An 18,509-nucleotide genomic window follows, 5' to 3' on the forward strand; every position below is an offset into this window, starting at 1 on the left:
TATTATTAAATTAAAATTTTTAAAAATTTTAGAAATAATTTTAAATTATTTAAAATATCTTTTATTAGGTAATAAATATTAAACCTAATTTTATATGCGGTAAAAGGATTTACACAAATGTTTAAACTTAACTTAAAGGTGTTATGGTCATCAGCTAAATCTATTGGTTGTGGTCGTGCATTTGCTGATAAAATCTTGCGAAATAATTCAGTTGTGAAATGTACATACTATTGTTGTCGGTATAGTTCAGACAGAAACTTTGATTCAGGGTTTGAAGCAAATGTCAAGAAAGGAAAGTTTGATAAAGAGACTACTTGTAAAAATCTTCCTAAAGTTATAGAAGAAGCTAAAAAACCTGCTATCGGAATTGGTTTTGTAGATGAAGGTAGTTTAAGGAATTAAAAGTTTAATTCTTGCTCAAATGCTTTTTAGCATCTAGTTAAAACTCCTTTGTATATATGATGGTTATCTCATTATATGATATATGATAATATGATGTGAAATACAATAATTTTTTTTTCAAGATACTAAACAACAAGTCAGAATAAAAGCATTGCAACTTCACAATTATTATCGTCAAGTTCATCTTGCTCCTCCATTAAAGCTTGATGGTGATCTAAATAAAAAGGCTGAAAGCTGGGCTTTAGAGATGGCTAATGAGGGAAAACTTAAGTCTTCCAATATTGCAGACGGCTCTTATGGAGAAAATCTCTGGTTTAAATGTAGTGCTGTTCGTTATAATATAACAGATGCTCAATTTGTTAAAGATTGGTACTTTTTTTACTTCACTTAAAAATAACCATTTATAGTTTGTAATTTTACATATGTGATAATTAAGTAATTATAACAAAATAAAAAAAGCTAATGAGCTAGTAACTATGTAACTAGTACAAATTATTTAGTAACTAAAATTAACTGAGAAATTATTTTATAACATCTCATTTGTAATGATTGACAATATTTAAAAAATTATCATTAATATTTTTTATTTATTGGCATAGGTGTTTCACACAATGTAAATGTGACAATGACATCACGAGTTTAGTAAAAAATAAATAGTTTTTGCTTAAAAAGTTGAACTAAGTTAAAATAATATTTGATTTTTTTTATAAACATTTTCATCATCCAATAAAAAAATACATAAGATCCATCTTTTTTTATTAAATATATATATATATATATATATATTAAATATATATATATATATTAAATGGAATGAATATTATTAAAACATTGCTATTGATTTGGGACTTTTCTTTTGTGATTTTATGGGAAGTTTGTCTAAGATCCACTGAGGTTTTTACAACTTATCTTTGTATATATTGTTTATATATAATATACATATATAATATATAGGCACAATTAATTTAAATTTTTAATTATTATTCTTGTAAATAAAAAACTGATTAGACATTCAAAAAAAAAATATAACCAGTTGTTTCACTTATTCTACCTTTATACTAAAAACTATTTATCTTAAGAAAGACTTTAGAAAATTATTAGCCTGATTGAATCACTATTGTGCCTTCCCCAGTGCTCGTTTAGTTTTAAAAAACGGTCATGAAAAGCAAAAAAATGTCTATACTTGGACACCTTGGGAGAAGTTATAATATGAAAGTTTTGAACTGATTTTTTTTGTTATAATACAGGTATGGATCTATATTTAAAATATCTTTTATTATATATTTTCAAATAAAAAGGGTAGTTAAGACAGAATAAAACTTTTGCTTTTTTTTGTGTGGTAGAAACTGCTAAAATTGTGAAAAAAGTGAATTTTTTTTAGCTTAAATTGTTAGAATAGTAAAATACTTTAAGACTTTTTATTTTGAACTTGATCAATTATTTTGTAATAGCAATTCTACTTTAGGCAATAAAAAAGTTTAATAAAGTACTTATTAGCTTTATCGAAGTTAATAAGTACTTTATTAAACTAAATAATGCTATAGTTTTATCAATATCATTTTTATATACTGCAATTTTCATAAAGAATATATATATATATATATATATATATATATATATATTATATATATATATATATATATATATATATATATATATATATATATATATATATATATATATATATATATATGTATATATATATATGTATATATATATATGTATATATATATATGTATATATATTAGGGCTGCGGAAATTAACGATTAATTAATCGATTAATCGCTAATTTATTTAATCGATTAAAATTTCTTTAATCAGTAATATTTCGATTAATTTTTGCCGGTTTTCCGTTACTTATTTTTTTTTTTTTTTTTTTTTTTCCTTACATATATATATTTACAAGTTTCGTAATTTATAATAGTAATATTTACAAGTTTCCTTAGTCAAAATATATAAACGAGATTATAATTATAATTAAAATAGTACAGACAGGACTTCAAGAAGATCGTACTGATCTTATCACGAAGCCCTTACAAGTGAATAATATATATTATGTTCAATATAGGTAATATATTATATATTAAGTACAACTAGTTGTATTAAAACTACTCGAATATTAAAGTTAACTTTAATATTCTTCAATTAGAATAAACTCAAGATTACCTGTTTCTCTTATATTATATTTATTAACGTTATTTATAAAGAAATTATTTGTGAAGTGGTATGGTACTTGGCCTAATTTAAATTTTAGCATGAACAATATATTTTGATATCTGTTAATTTTATAAATGTTAAGCATAAAAATTTATAAAAAAAATAAATCGTTTTCATATAAATCATTCGCAAAGAAATTATTTTCAGTTTTAAAAGTTTTAAAAACGTCTTAACGCAACTTTTCAAAATCAATTGTTTCAAAGTCATTAGCCATGACGAAAAAGAGTATTAAATTTAGAATTTTTCAATAGAATTCGATAAATATAAAATTAATTTTGAAAGCGCGTATCTTGAAAATCTCGACTCAAAATTTTTTCATATTTTAAAATACTTACTGAACATTATCTTACATTTCTATATCCGTTTCTAAAGTAAACAAAGTTTGTTTTGCAAATATGGCTGTGGCAACTAATGAAAGCAACGTTTCTGTCAAACATTTAACTGGGAAGTTAAGCAAGCATTTTGTTTTTAAGTTGAATGCTGATGGTAAAGTAGACGAAGGTGACAAAATATACTGCGTTCACTGCAATAAACAGTTTGCTTTCCGTCAAACAAGCCTGTCAGTGAAAAGGTCTCAGCCGACCTGAAGGTGGCAATAGCTCATTGGATTGCCAGTTCTGGACGTCCAACAGCAATTGTAGAAGATGCTGGACTAGAGGCGGTGCTTCGTATTGCCCTTCAAAACCAGACTTATACTTTGCCCAGTCGCCGTACAATCAACACTGTCATTGGAGAGATGTACAATGAGAAGGTGAATGAGCACAAGAAAGCTCTAGAATGCATTCATAGTATTGCTCTAACTACTGACTTTTGGACCTCCACCAACAATGAATCATACTGTGGGATAACAGGTCATTGGATTGATTCTGAGTGGAAACTGACGTCTGTCGCTTTAGCTTGCATAAATGTTGAAGAAAGGCACACTGCTGATAATGTTGCCAGTTTCTATGAAGAGTTTGCCGCAACGTGGAACATTGCTGAAAAAATTAGCTGTATCGTAACGGACAGTGCACGAAATATGGTTGCTGCTATAGGATGGACGGATTACAGCCATATACCGTGTATTGCACACTGTCTTCAACTGAGCATACTAGCAGGTTTGAAAGCAGCTGATTCATCTCCTATTCTGGCTAAATGTCGACACCTAGTTGGACATTTTAAACGCAGTTCAAGGAATACATCAGAGCTAAAGGCCAGCCAAACTAGTACCTCTAACAGGTCTGACGATGTGAAGTTTCACAAATTGCAGCAGGATGTAGCTACGCGGTGGAACAGTACCTACCTAATGTTAGCCAGATTGCTGGAAGTGAAAGATGCCATTAAGCAGTATCATATTGACCATCCCGAGAATTAAACTGGAGATAAACTAAGGGAGTTGGACTGGGAGAAAATGTCAAAATTTGTCTCGGTATTGGGTCCACTTGCAGATGCTACTGAGTATATTGGTAGTGAACAGTATACTACATTTTCGGCTGTACTTCCGTTAGAAGCATTTTTGCGCAGACTTCTGCGGGTTAATGATGACGATCCAGGGTATATAGCACGTTTCAAATCTGCAACACTAAATGACTTCTCAGGTCGCATTGAAAACATTGATGCATTGCCAACGTTGCAAATGGCTGTGGCATTAGACGCACGTTACAAGAAACTCAGCTGTCTCTCAAGAGAGAAATGTGAAGCAGTTTGGACAATACTTTCTAATGCATTTCGGGTGTACTGTAACCAAAGACAGAGCTGAACGTGAAACTACTACCAGCACTGGCGAGGCATCAGAACCTGTGCGTAAGAAACTGAAACTTACTCTGTTGGTCAGCGACTCGGAATCGCAATCCTCATCAGATGAATCACAAACAGTACATGGCTCACTGGCTGAGCTTACATGATATCAAGAAGAAGGTGTAATTCCAGAAACTGAGAATCCCCTCATGTGGTGGCAACTGAACAGGCATCGTTACCCTAACCTGAGCAGTTTTGTGCAGACAATTCTGTGTGTACCTGCCACTTCTGTTCCTTGTGAAAGACTGTTTAGTTCGTCAGGGTACATTGTCAACAAACTGCGATCTTGTCTACTTCCAGAAAACGTTAACGTCCTCGTTTGTTTACGTGACTGGCTAAAGTGATGTCTACTTGTACTTGTCAATTAAACTGAATACAGTATAGCAGGCATTAAGTGTCTTGTTTGTTAACATTTGTGAATACTGTAGTTAGTTAACGTTTACCGATAACAACTTCACCTCACCAGTGGTGAAAAGCAGGTTATTCTGTCGACTTCAGAATTAATCGAAATTAATCGATTAATCGATTAAAATTTTAGACGATTAATCGAACAAAAAAAAATTAATCAGTACCAGCCCTAATATATATATCTGTATATATATATTATATATATGTATATGTATATATATGTATATATATATATTTATATATATTTATATATATATATATATATATATATATATATATATATATATATATTTGCAATTTTTCTTTGCAAGTGATTTGAATGTTTTAATGAAGCAGATATTACTGAAATTTTTTTGTTTGATATATCTTTAGCTTTTCCCATTTTTAGGCGCCAAAGTTCAAATATTTTTAGTTAAAATTACTAATTGATGTATAAAAATGAGTCAGAGTCACAAAAACACCTAACAGTAAACAAAAGTTTCATTTATTACACAGGCATTGTTGTGCAAATAATAATTTTGCAAAGAATATGCAAAAAGATGTATTTCGTAGGTTTTTGTATATCTAGCTTATCTATGCTAAAAATTGCCACAATTATTCACAAATGTTACTACTTCATTAAAAAAAATGTAAAAAACTATTATTGATATTATTAAAAATCTTTAAGAATGTAAGAGTAGAAGCAAATTTATTCATTTAAAATCTATATTTAATTGTAGTTTTTGTGAAAAAACAAACTGTAACTAATTATTTGGCCGCCCACTGTATATACAGTGCTGGCAAAAAGTCTTGCAACAAGACACAATTTTACGCAAATCAATGTTTGCAATGTGTACACAAATGCAAAAAGTCTTGCAACATCATAATTACTTTTCATAATTACTTCCAAAAACAATAATACTTCCAAAAATATTATATTTTCACCAAAAACAAGTTCAATTATTTTTATTACATTGTATAATCATTTTAAACAGATTTACTATTAATATTTGGTAGGATATCCTTTGTTTTTTAACACAGCACTAATTTGTTTGGGCATGGATTTGGCAAGATTTTCACATAGTCCTGATGTAATTTCTGTACACCATACATGACGAATAGCATTTTTTAAACCATCTAATGAACTGCAGTTTTTAGCAGATACACGCTTCTTGATTAACATCCAAAGATTTTCAATTGGGTTGAGATCTGGAGAATTTTCAGGCCAATCAAGCAACTGTATGTTTTTTGATCCAAGCCACTGCTTCACAGACTTCGCAGTGTGGCATGGTGCTGAATCATGTTGAAAAATTGTGCACTGATGAATAATCATGAAATTGATTAGAGATTCATCCAAAACGTTGAGGTACTTTTTTGCATTCATAGTTTCTCCTTTGGGAAAAAAGTATAAATCTCCGAGGCCATGAGCAGAAAAACAACCCCACACCATTACAGAAGGTGAATGCTTCACAGTTTTGCATTTGTATTTAGGATTGGTAGGATTAGAACTAGTAGGTCGACGAACAAAAAGCTTAACATCAGAGAACTGACGAAACATGGACTCATCACTGAATATCACCTGTGTCCACTGCTCTTCTATCCAATCTTGATGCTTCTTGCAGAACTCAATGCGCTTTTTTCTCATCTTTTCAGTTACTAATGGCTTCTTAAATGGCCTTCGTGCAGGTAAGTTTAATTCCGCAGAAAGTCTGTGATGGATTGTGCGCTTTGAGACATTAGAAAGTGTTGGTATGCTGTTCTGTAGGTCACCAGAGGTTATTGAAGGATTCATCTTGACCATTGTTACCATCCTTAGGTCAGTACGCTGTGAAGTGACTCTAGGACGTCCAGACCTCTTTTTCGGAGACAGTTGATAACCTGCTTTACAACACGCCAAATTGTAGTGCGTTCAACCATGTAAATTGTTGCAATGTCTGCATGAGACATACCACTTTTAGCAAGACGTTGAATGCATGCTTTTTCTTCTTTACTAAGCTGCCGAATCTTAGCCATAATTTTCACTGAATTAACTGTTTAAGCTACAAAATTGTCTTTATAAATATATTTATACCTAAAGATAAAAATATAAGATAATAACACTGAGCCTACTGGCGTGGAAACATTGATTTGTGTAAAATTGTGCCTTGTTGCAAGACTTTTTGCTAGCACTATATATATATATATATATATATATATATATATATATATATATATATATATATATATATATATATATATATATATATATATATATATATATATATATATATATATATATAGGTAAAAATGATGTTGATGAAAGTTTAACATTACCATTTGATATATAATGTACATGTTGACCTAAGATTTCTTTCTTCAGATCTGTTTTCAATTTCTTTATTGTTCATCATAAACCTACAGAAACATATAAAAAAATAATTAAAAAAATGTACTTCAAAAAAAAAAAAAGAAAAGAAAAGAAAAAAGATTAGTTTAAACAATCTTCAAATTCGTAAGTTTCTCTTGGCTTCTGCTAAAAAACCTCTATTAGGTTAATAAGTATTTTATTATTATTATTATTTATAATCTAAAGTAGAATTATAACATAAATATTATAAATTAATTGATCAAATTTAAAATATAAAGCCTTTGATAAAGCATTTTACTATTTTAACAGTTATATGAATAAATTGATAAAAAAAAGCTGAAAAATTCTTTTTTTGCCGCACAAAAAATTGTTCTGCAACTCAATGCAAGGGTAAGTAAAAACTTTTTCTCAATTTTGGTCATCAGTTTATTTTTTTATATCCGGTGAGACATTTTATTTATTTATATGGATTGTTACAGCTCATTAGATTTATATACATAAAAAAATAATTATTTAGAAGAATTAAGCGTATTTGATTGTTTGTCTAATTTTTCTAAAATCAAACTTTATTTATTTATATATAAGCCAGAGCCATAATTTTTACATGTTATAGCTATTGTTCAGATATGGTGTGAACTTCAAATTTTTGTATTTTCATGCTGGTGTCAATAGAGGATGTGCTCCAAAAAATTATGGTAGTTAGATCTTGGAAACAAGAAAAACCCAAAATATAACTATCCAACCCTGGGAGGGGTAGCAGTATTTTGAACATATTTTTTTTTGATAAACTAAATTAAAACAATGGCTCTGGCTCTGTATATATATTTCTGCTTTTATGAAATAAATAAACTCTACTTAGGTATGATGAAGTTTGTCGACCTGTACCTTATGACTTCAAAGAACAGAAAAAGCAAAAAGAAACAGCTCATTTCACTCAAATTGTTTGGGGTCATTCAAATAAGCTAGGTATTGGATTTGTTGTTACCAAGCTTAATGGACAGTATTGTACTTATATAGTTGCAAGATATGAGTCCAAAGGAAACATAGATAATAAATTCAGAGAAAATGTTAAAGAAGTAAATTCCTACTTTAATTAATTATTTTTTATTGACTTTTATTTTTAAAAAAACGCTCTTGGGCAACATTCCAGTTACTCTAAGTCAGTTTTTTAGTATTACAAACATCAGTCATTCAGGTTAGTAAAACACAACTGAGTATTAAATAAATATATTTAGCTACAATTGGAAATTAGTAGCTAATAAAAAATTATTTGGGTGATTTAGGCTTGTCTAAAAGAGAATTTTGTCTAAAAGAGTTAGAAAAACCAGCCCAAATATAACCACAGTATTTATAGAAGCAGGAGTGGAATCAGCAGTATAAAAATAACAAGCACAAAATAGGAAGCTGGCTGGTAGTAAGGCCTAAATTCTGTGGTAGCTCTTAAAGAAGCTGTTTATATTCATATCTCAGAAAAATGTAAGAGTATCATGGTTGGAGTATCATTGTTAGTGCTTTTGGTGTGCACATGCCCTATTTATGATTTGTCAACTTCTCTATTAAAATTAGATTAAAAAAAGCACCTATAAATATTAAACGGAAAAAACAATTATTTCCACTGAGTTATTTTCATCTATCTTTTTAAATATTTGTGATCTTCAAAATAATTTTTCATTCATTAAATCTTACCTCTACAAAGTTTACAAGACCAGGTGGCTTTTTGTGAGACTATTTGAAATTTAACTGTATAATTTTTTGATCTCAGTGTCGATGGCTATTACTCTTTGATTTTCAAAGACCATAATACTCATACTCTTGGTCTTGGCATCTACTTATAAATCAATTCACCAATTGTGAAGTCAAGTTTGAAACAATTTTTCATTTGCTTTTTGCCTCTTCTTTAAATCCACTGGCTTTTTGTTCTTTGTTGTTCTCCTTTTTTCCAAGACTGTACACCTTTTAATATTGTTTTAATTAAGAAAAACTTGTGCAGTTTTTTCTTGTTCTGCTTGATAAAACTGTTATATTGTATTTCTTCTGCATCAGGTTTACTCTAAAAGACTCTTGTCTTGAATATAACAAATTTTCAAAACTCATCAAAGTTTGTTTAAATTGTCTCTGATACAGACAATGACAATTGACAATTGATACAGTCTTTGATGGTTTTAATTTAGTACTTGTTAACTGTTGTAACTAAAAAGTTAAGAAATAAAGAAATGATGAGCCAAGCATTATGGTCTTGATATATCAGTGTTACCACAAGGTTCTTGGCTCTTTTAATGAGACTCTCTCATATGAACAAAGTTCGAAACCTGCTTTTACTGGCAAGCTTAAACCTATTTCTTGTTGTCATACCTCTTTCTTGTTGTTCAAGCAATGCATTTTCCATAAGATAATTTTACACTTACAACATATGGTATTTAACTTGCAACATATGGTCAATTCCATGAAAAACGTAACATAAGCTAAATTTCATTTCAGTTATAAGTTTGCTCTCTTATTGCCAGACTCAAAACTTTTTAACTTATTCATTCTTGGGCTCAGATGTCTATAAACAGTTGATCTGGAACAACATTTTGATAAAAAGTGATTTGCTTTAAATAATTTACCTTAATTAATGTTCTTGTCATATAACTTTGTTCAAGAATGATTTTAAATTTTGACTAGTTTTATTTTTTTATTTATTTGGTTGTTGTTGTTGTTACCGAAAACAAAACAAAAAAATACTTAAAGATATAAGGAAGTACTGATCAATAAAAAAGAAAGAGTTAACTGAGTTTTTAATAATGATTTCATTTTTGTGCTGATTTTTAAGTGTTGATTAAGAGTTATAATATAGAATTATCCATTTGTTGCTATGGACTGTTATTAACTTAATTATTAAAACCAGGCCTTATGCTTAATAAATTTTTTTATTATTATTATTTAAATACTAAGCAATTATGTGTACCTTTTTTTATTTTGTTTTTTGATATCTATTTGTTATATATGTGTTATTTATTTAACTTATTTCTGTCTTTACTCATTATAAAGAAATTTTAAAGTTTAATGAAAGCTTTTTGTATATATAGATATGTTTATATTTCTTTCTTTATTTAATATTTATGATATTTTTTTTGTTTAGGGATTTTTTGATAATAAGATTTGCACAATTTTAAATAAGCCTGCCTCCAATAAACTTGATTCTAAAAATAAAGAAGACATGTCAGAAGAAAAGAAAGTTCTTGATAATACAGAGATTGGCGAAAGTGGAGTTGTATATATCCCTGTTGTTGCCAAAGTTGCATCCATTATTAAAGATAAAGGCCTTTTACTAGCTGTCGATAAGTTTTCAAAGGAAAGCAAACTGTGTAGCTTGTCAGACCACATAGGAAAATCCGTCAACAATTCTAATCAAAAGTATCCATGCAAGCCACTGACTCCAACCAAAGTCAAAGTAAAATGTGATAAACAGTTAACACAACTTAAAAAACAAGATATAGGTAACCGTTTTATTTTAAAAGTGTAGTAACTGCTCTTTTTAACTTCAAATTTATTTTAGGCATCATCATCATCATTTTTTTCATTAGACAAACTTCAGAACATATAAAAATTTTTTTTAATGTACTGACTTGGTTAATATAAAAAAAACTTACAAATTAATTTTTTTATGATCTTATATGATCATCTTAACAATAAATAATTCTAATTTACTTGAATGGAACCTAGTTATTTTATGACTTTCATGATATCTCATAAAAAATTTATAATACTTATTTTATTTTATTATTTATTTCTAAGAAATATTTTTTGATTTCTAGACGAAAAAAACTACCAAGATGATTTTGTGGTTGTGTTAAATAAGTTTCGTAAAATGCATTCAAGCCAGCCAGTTACATCAAGTGCTGTTTTAGGTGCCCAAAGCAAGTTGTCGGCTATGCAGTTTATAAAGAATGTGCGTAAAAGGACAGTTAATCCTGGTGAAATGGTGCAGATAACTTGCAATGTATTTGATCGAGTTCTTCCTCCTGAAGATGCCTTCTCTAATTGGTAGTTGTTTAATTTTATTCATTATCAAATATTAGAAAAATTTTAGCTTTTTGCTTTGGTTTTATATTTTTACTATTTTATCATAAAATTTCACAAAAAGCTTGACACACTAAGGAAATACTCATTGTTGTTAGAAATTACTGATAGCTCGATGTAGTTATATGGCAGTAGTAGTGTAGTGGTAGAGCGCTCGCTTCATAAGCGAGAGGTTCCAAGTTCGATCCCCACCACGTCCCTGGTAGTACTGTGCTCAACTTGTTTCTCTGCACAGCGGCCTTGCTCGTCAAGGTTTGTGTTTCAGAGTTATAGAGTTGAGAGAGGATTATAACCACAATTAAGTAGCCCCCTTGTCTGTAGTGGCATTCTCGGCCTTGGGGAGGTGAATTTACATAAAATAAAATAAAAAAAGCTTAGGCTTTTTTTGCTTTAAGTTTTTATAGTGTTTAAAGAAACTTTTCTTTTTTTTAAATAATTTTAAAACTTTTTTACTACCCCTAATAGTGGACCTAAAGAACACCATTTTTGAGTCTTAAAGTCAATTTTTCTAAACAGTGTCAACTTGATTTTTAGTTAAAATCTTTAGAATTTAAAGTGAGAAAGACTAAATTATTAGGAAAAACCATTAATAAGCAATCATAACAGTTCATTTTTTAAATTAAAATTAAACTACAATGCTCGTTTCAACTAAACAATGTATTTATTTAAAATCATATCCAAATCTGGAAACGTAATTGTGATTTTTAAGAGATTAAAAAAAATCTCCTGTCCGGTCTAGGTTTTTTCACCACAAACTTTTTTATTTTATGCTACAGAAAAATTTAAAAATGTCTATCATTTAAATTTTTTTTGTCTTATCACAATTCAGAGATGTGATCATTTAATAGGAAAATGTTGTGGTCAATAAAATATCACACAGACCCTGTGATGTTTTAAAATCGTCTTAACTACATTGAGAAGGATTATTGTTTTGTTTTATGACATTTTTTACAAACTACTTCACAAAGTTATATTCAATAGAACAATAAACAAAAAGAACACAATTTACATCTACTTTTTTATTCATTTTCGGGTTACTTTGAGTATTAAATTAACTTTGAAATAGTATAAATAAATAGTTAACCATTTTTTATTTAATTTAATTTCATGTAAAAACAATATAAAAATTAAAATAATTATTTACTTCAAGCATGTAACAAAGCTAAGCAAATAAATCATAATACGACTGAAAATAATATTCTTTCGACATAAACCCATTACAAAATTTTTGGCTAAGTAGTTTTGTTAGTGTATATTTATGCCTTGCTTTAAATCCATATGCAGTATTAGATGCTTCTGAAACTAATTTTACACACTTCTCAACACTCTGGGAATGAGAGGGTAGGATTCTTAACTCCTGATAACAATAGGTCACATTAATATTTTTGGATTTAATATTAATATTAATTGATTATTATTATCAATTGGTTTTAATAAAGCGACAAAACCATCAAAATTAATTAATGCTAATTTACTGTTAAAATATGTTAACTCTTTACACCCTGATATTAAATATACAGAAGAACAGTCTGAAATTTAATATACAGAAACCACACAGTACCAATTTTTAAACTTTTTAGATATAACAGTTATTCTACATGATAACAACATTATTGAAACAGATATTTTTTATAAACCTACAAATTCCTATGATTATCTAAATTACCAAAGCCATAAAATTACATAAAAGCCTAAACATACAAAGGAGAATATACCTTTTACATTAGCTAAATGGATCATTTGTTTCGTGTCTAATACAACAAAAATGGAAATCAGACTTCAACAACTAAAACAATTTTTAGTTTGACCCAATTACCCAGTAAAAATCATAAATAATGGAGTTTTTAATGCTCGACTTCCGGGACCAGTATCTCAAAAAAGAGAAGAGAACAAAATTTTGTAACTACAAATTTTGTGACTACACCTTTACCTTTTAAACTACACCTTTACCTTTTTAAACTTACCTTTTGTAACTACAAATTTTGCTAATATTAATTTTGAAAAACTACTATAGATGGTATTACAAAACTGTCTGTTTTAGACAATATTCAAATAAATTCAAATCAGTTTTTGAAAACACTTCTATTGTACTATAACAATATCAATCAAAAAATATTTTAAGACACATAAGTACATCAAGTTTTAATAGTTTTTATTAACAATGAATGCAAGGTTTTAAAATGTGTATCAAAACGTTGTAAGTTATGTACTATGTATCTTCAGTTTGTTAACCATTTTACCACACCATCTGATACAGTATGGAACATTAATACTTCAATATCATGTAATTCAAAAAATATTATTTATTTTCTATCATGTAATGGATGTGATGGAAAAATGACATACATTGGTAAAACTAATAACCTAATATAAGGAACTAATTTACACATCTACACATGCAGAACAGGTATTGGTTCAGATAAATTTGATCAGCATGTTTTCAATTGCCATAAAAATGAACTTTTTTTCAAATTATTTTCTGTTAAAACTCTTAAATGAGAATTTACTTCTTATTTATGAAGCTCACCTACATAAACAGAGACATAATTAACATATAAACAGAGAGTAATTATTTTCATATTCTTTTAAAATTTCCTTACCAATAAGAATCAAGTTATACTATATTATCATTAATTATAGTTATGTATAAACCTTAATTACTTCCTCTATAAGTAATTAAGGTTTATATATTACTATATATAAATTATAGTAATATATAAACCTTAATTACTTCCTCTTTAAAATTTTTATAGGAAGTTCAATATAAAGAGTTTTTATAGTTTTGTACTCATACACAGCTAAAAAATTTGTATGAAAAACCTACTGTGTTAGTTACCTGGAACTTTTACTCATATATATATATATATATATATATATATATATATATATATATATATATATATATATATATATATATATATATATATATATATATATATATATAGATAGATAGATAGATAGATAGATAGATAGATAGATAGATAGATAGATAAGTGTTTTACTAATTTATTATTGATCACCTGAAAGTGTTTGAGGTCGGCAAAAAATTGCCGACCTCATTTCTATGTTATATGGTCAGACCTTTGTATCAAATAATTTTTGCCGACCTGATGCTGACCTAAAAAAGATTGAGGTTGGAAAATTATTGCCGACCTCATTTTTCCTAATTCCAAGGGTTGTGTATATATATATATATTTAATTATATATGTGTATATATATATATATATATATTTAATTATATATGTGTTTTAATATATATATATATGTATATATATATATATATATATTTATATATATATATATATATATATGAATATATATATATATATATATATGAATATATATATATATATATGTTTATATGTATATATATATATATGTATATATATATATATAAATATATGTATATATATATATATATATGAATATATATATATGAATATATATATATATATATATATATATATATATATATATATATGTTTATATGTATATATACATATATATATGAATATACATATATATATGTGAATATATATATATATATATATATATATATATATATATATATATATATATATATATATATATATGTGTGTGTGATTTTAATGGAAATTATATTACATTGTTACTTGGAACTTTTACTCATATATATATACATATATATATATATATATATATATATATATATATATATATATATATATATATATATATATATATATATGAATACATATATATATATACATGTATATATATATATATATATACATGTATATATATATATATATATATATATATATATATATATATATTTATATATGTATATATATATATATATATATATATATATATATATATATATATATATATATATATGATTTTAATGGAAATTATATTACATTTTTTTAGGTATAATGAGTTTTGTACTAAAAATTACCAATTTGAAATAGAAGCTCAAACAAATTTACATGCAACACAGGTCTGTAACAAATTCATATGTGAAGCATAAGTTTATATGCAATACTTATAAAGCACATTTATCTTATATGTATTTACATGTAACATGTGTTTAAAAGGTGTGTAGCATAAATTTTGACACAGGCATGAGGCATATATTAACATTTACTAATAAACAAATACATCATATATGTTTATATATATTGCAATATATATATGGGCAGTTCCATTTTAACTTATGTTACACGCACAACAACTTTATCAAATATTTGCCTATTTAAACTGTTAATTAGATTTTTAGTAAATTTGCATGAATACTGTTAGTCTGAAGAGTAAAATAAGCTAAAAAGCTTTGAGTCTGGCCAAAAGAGGGCCAGACTCAAAGAGTTTATAACCAAAAACCCCACTTAACTTATGTTACACAGAAAACAAGGTAAAATAATTGCTTTAACTTTTAGGTCAGATTTCTGCAAATCAGTAAAGCGGATTGTATCAGAAATTTTCAAAAGATATTGAGAATTCTATACCAATTAAAAAATATATAAAAATTCATCAGAGATGACTGGCTAAGAAAATATACTTGTTTTTTTATACTATATATTTAATTTATGTTACATCACTTACGTTACTGAGCGATTATTACCGTGGATTTTTTATATCTATTATTAAGAGTTAGATTTCTTAGAGTTACGTAAACAGAAATGTAAACTTTTAGAGTTATGTAACAGAAATGTATTGAACTTATTCATTAAAAGTAACTAACAAAAGCAATTTGAAAAAACTGGTGTCACACTTCCTAAGTGATTTTTCATAACATTTATGAAAGTAATCATATCCATAACAGTTTTTTCCACAAGAACAAGTGCAACTTTAAAAAATTATTTTAGTACAACAACTTTATTACTTATCAAGTCATTTAAATAAGCAAAATCTTTAAGAAAAATTTTTCAAAAAATTTACTTACACTTCTTATTTTTATGCCTTATTTTCAACAGGTTGACTTTTTGAAATGCTGCAAAGTATTTACTATTAAATCTTTAAAAATATTTTTGATGTAAAAACTGCTATCACAGTTTAGGAGGTAGAGGGGGCACAGGTATATGTGATCGTTTTTGATTGGAGGGAAGGAGTTAAAAATTGACAAATTTAGGGTGATGCACTTAATGGACAATTCCCCTTAGTTGCATTTACAAACTATTTATATTAGTAGAACAAAACTATTAACCAAATAAGAGTTACATAAAAATGTAAGTATTCATTGTGTAAGCAACAAAAACTTTACAAAAAAGTGCCAGAACTTTAGTTAATGCATGTAGTTTTAACTTGCCTTACACAAGCCTTAACTAAGCATCGTTATTCAAAAATATTATTTATTGGTTTTGCCCTTTGTTATAAAATATAGCTGACTGCATATTTGTGTAGAGAAGCAACCCATTACCATTGTAGAATGTGGATATTTTGCAGTAGGCACTGTGTATTTGTGACATATCTTTGCTTTTCTTGTCTTTTCACATAGTTGCATGATGTGCAAAAATGTTGGAATCTACTTTTATCTAAAAGCATTACTTTCTTCCAGTCTTTTACTGTAACTTTAACCTTTTCTTGTGTTTTTGTAATTTAAAGCAGGTGTTTTTGCAGCTCCTTAAGCTGGGTATTTCAGGTTTATTACATACTTCATATGCCTCACCAATCTGTCAACTGTTTTCTTTGGTTTTACTGCTTTGTCTCCATGAGGAAATTGTTCCTGAAGCTCTATATCTATGAAGTGTCTTAAAAACACACAATTACCATACTTTTTGTAATTTTTCTTGGTAACTTTTGATTTATTTTGACTTTTTGTAACCTCTTACAAAATCCGATAATTCTGCAGCGATTTATTTTTTAATTATTAACTAAAGGTTTGTTGTGAAGCTAAATACTGATAAATTTTATAGATGATTCCAAACTATTGGTAATGGTTATATATATTTATATAAGACATATCATAGTTAGGTTCCATACATTGCTTTTATGATATTTTCATATTTTCAGTCGCTAAAAATTTAATAAATTATTGATAATTTGAGTTTGAAATTAAATTATTTTTCTATTAGTTGATTTGGAATGAGACAGTGGAAGCTGGAATCGCGTATGCAACAAAAAAAAGAAACAACTCTTTATGCACAATTGTTGTAGCTAAGTTTTTTCCACTTGGTAACCAACCTGGTAAATTTATTCAGAATGTAAACAAAGGATTATTTGATCAATCTTTTTGTGGAAGCACTAATACTATTGCTATATCTGCACTCGAGCGTCCAGGTAAAAATATAAGTATCAATGTTTTTTGAATTTTAAATTTAAAAATGACAGAAAAAAAACTTTTTTTCTTAAATACTTAAATTTAAAGTTTGAAAATGACAAAATATTCAAAGCAAGTTGCTTTTAGATTCAAATGATGATAAAGGCCTTCCAGCAGAAGTAAAAGAATCATGGGAAGGTTTGAAAAGTTTTTTTATGTGTAATTATTTTTAGTGGTTCACTTAAAATTTTTTTTTTTAATATTGTTCAAGTATATTATAATTTTTTTAGAGAGTTGTGATTCTTTAATCGATAAAAAGCTTCCTCTTGAAGAATCAAAGCTTCCTCTTGAAGAATCAAACACTGATCCACCACAACTAAAGTTTCCACTGGAGTCTAAGTTTCCTCTGGAGTCTAAGTTTCCAATGGAGTCTAAGTTTCCACTTGAGTCTAAGTTTCCACAAGAGACCAAGTTACCATTTGAGGTAAAATTTCCAGAAGAGTCTAAAATTCCACTTGAATCAAAGCTCCCACAAGAGTCCAAGTTGCCATTAGAGTCAAAAATTCCAGAGGAATCTAAATCTCCACTTGAGGCTAAGTTTCCACAAGATTTAAAGTATCCTAAAGAATCAAAGACTCCTCAAGAGTCCGATGCTCCTAAAGAGTCAGTGTTTCCGCAAGAATCAAAGATTCCATTAGAGCTAAAATATCCAGAAGAATCTAAGTCTCCTTTGGATTTTCCTGAGGAATTCAAATTTCCTGAAGAATTCAAATTTCCTGAAGAGTCAAAGTTTCCAATAGAAACAAAGAATCCAGAGGATTTAAAGTATCCAGAAGAAGTTAAGTCTCCTTTAGAAATAAAGTTTCCAGAAGATTCTAAATATCCTTATGAGTTAAAATTTCCCAAAGAATCAAAATCTTCTAATGATTCTGTTGATCAATCAAATAGCAAAAATCCATCTAACCTTTCTACTGATACAGAAGATCCTTTAAAGTCAGGTAATGCTAATATGTTCTACAGTCTTTAATTTTTGAACTAAAAACCTTTTTTATTTTTCCTATTTAAAAAGTAAAAACTAG

The 18,509-nt window shown here is 27.5% G+C and overlaps 1 protein-coding gene across 4 annotated transcripts in view; it reads left to right on the forward strand.

Annotated features, from left to right (window-relative positions):
• The window catches only part of LOC136073695 (uncharacterized), an 88,180-nt gene that overhangs the window by 22,219 nt on the left and 47,452 nt on the right, over nt 1–18,509 (forward strand). For all 4 annotated transcript variants that reach the window (XM_065820375.1, XM_065820376.1, XM_065820378.1 and 1 more), the window contains 9 exons: nt 139–385; nt 525–771; nt 7,989–8,205; nt 10,251–10,608; nt 10,927–11,155; nt 15,105–15,174; nt 17,246–17,450; nt 17,578–17,628; nt 17,721–18,428. In XM_065820375.1, the coding sequence (XP_065676447.1) occupies nt 139–385; nt 525–771; nt 7,989–8,205; nt 10,251–10,608; nt 10,927–11,155; nt 15,105–15,174; nt 17,246–17,450; nt 17,578–17,628; nt 17,721–18,428 (2,332 nt within the window). The remainder of the gene's footprint in view (nt 1–138; nt 386–524; nt 772–7,988; nt 8,206–10,250; nt 10,609–10,926; nt 11,156–15,104; nt 15,175–17,245; nt 17,451–17,577; nt 17,629–17,720; nt 18,429–18,509) is intronic.

Source organism: Hydra vulgaris, chromosome 15 (genome assembly GCF_038396675.1).
Source record: "Hydra vulgaris chromosome 15, alternate assembly HydraT2T_AEP".
NCBI classification, from domain to species: Eukaryota; Metazoa; Cnidaria; class Hydrozoa; order Anthoathecata; family Hydridae; genus Hydra; species Hydra vulgaris.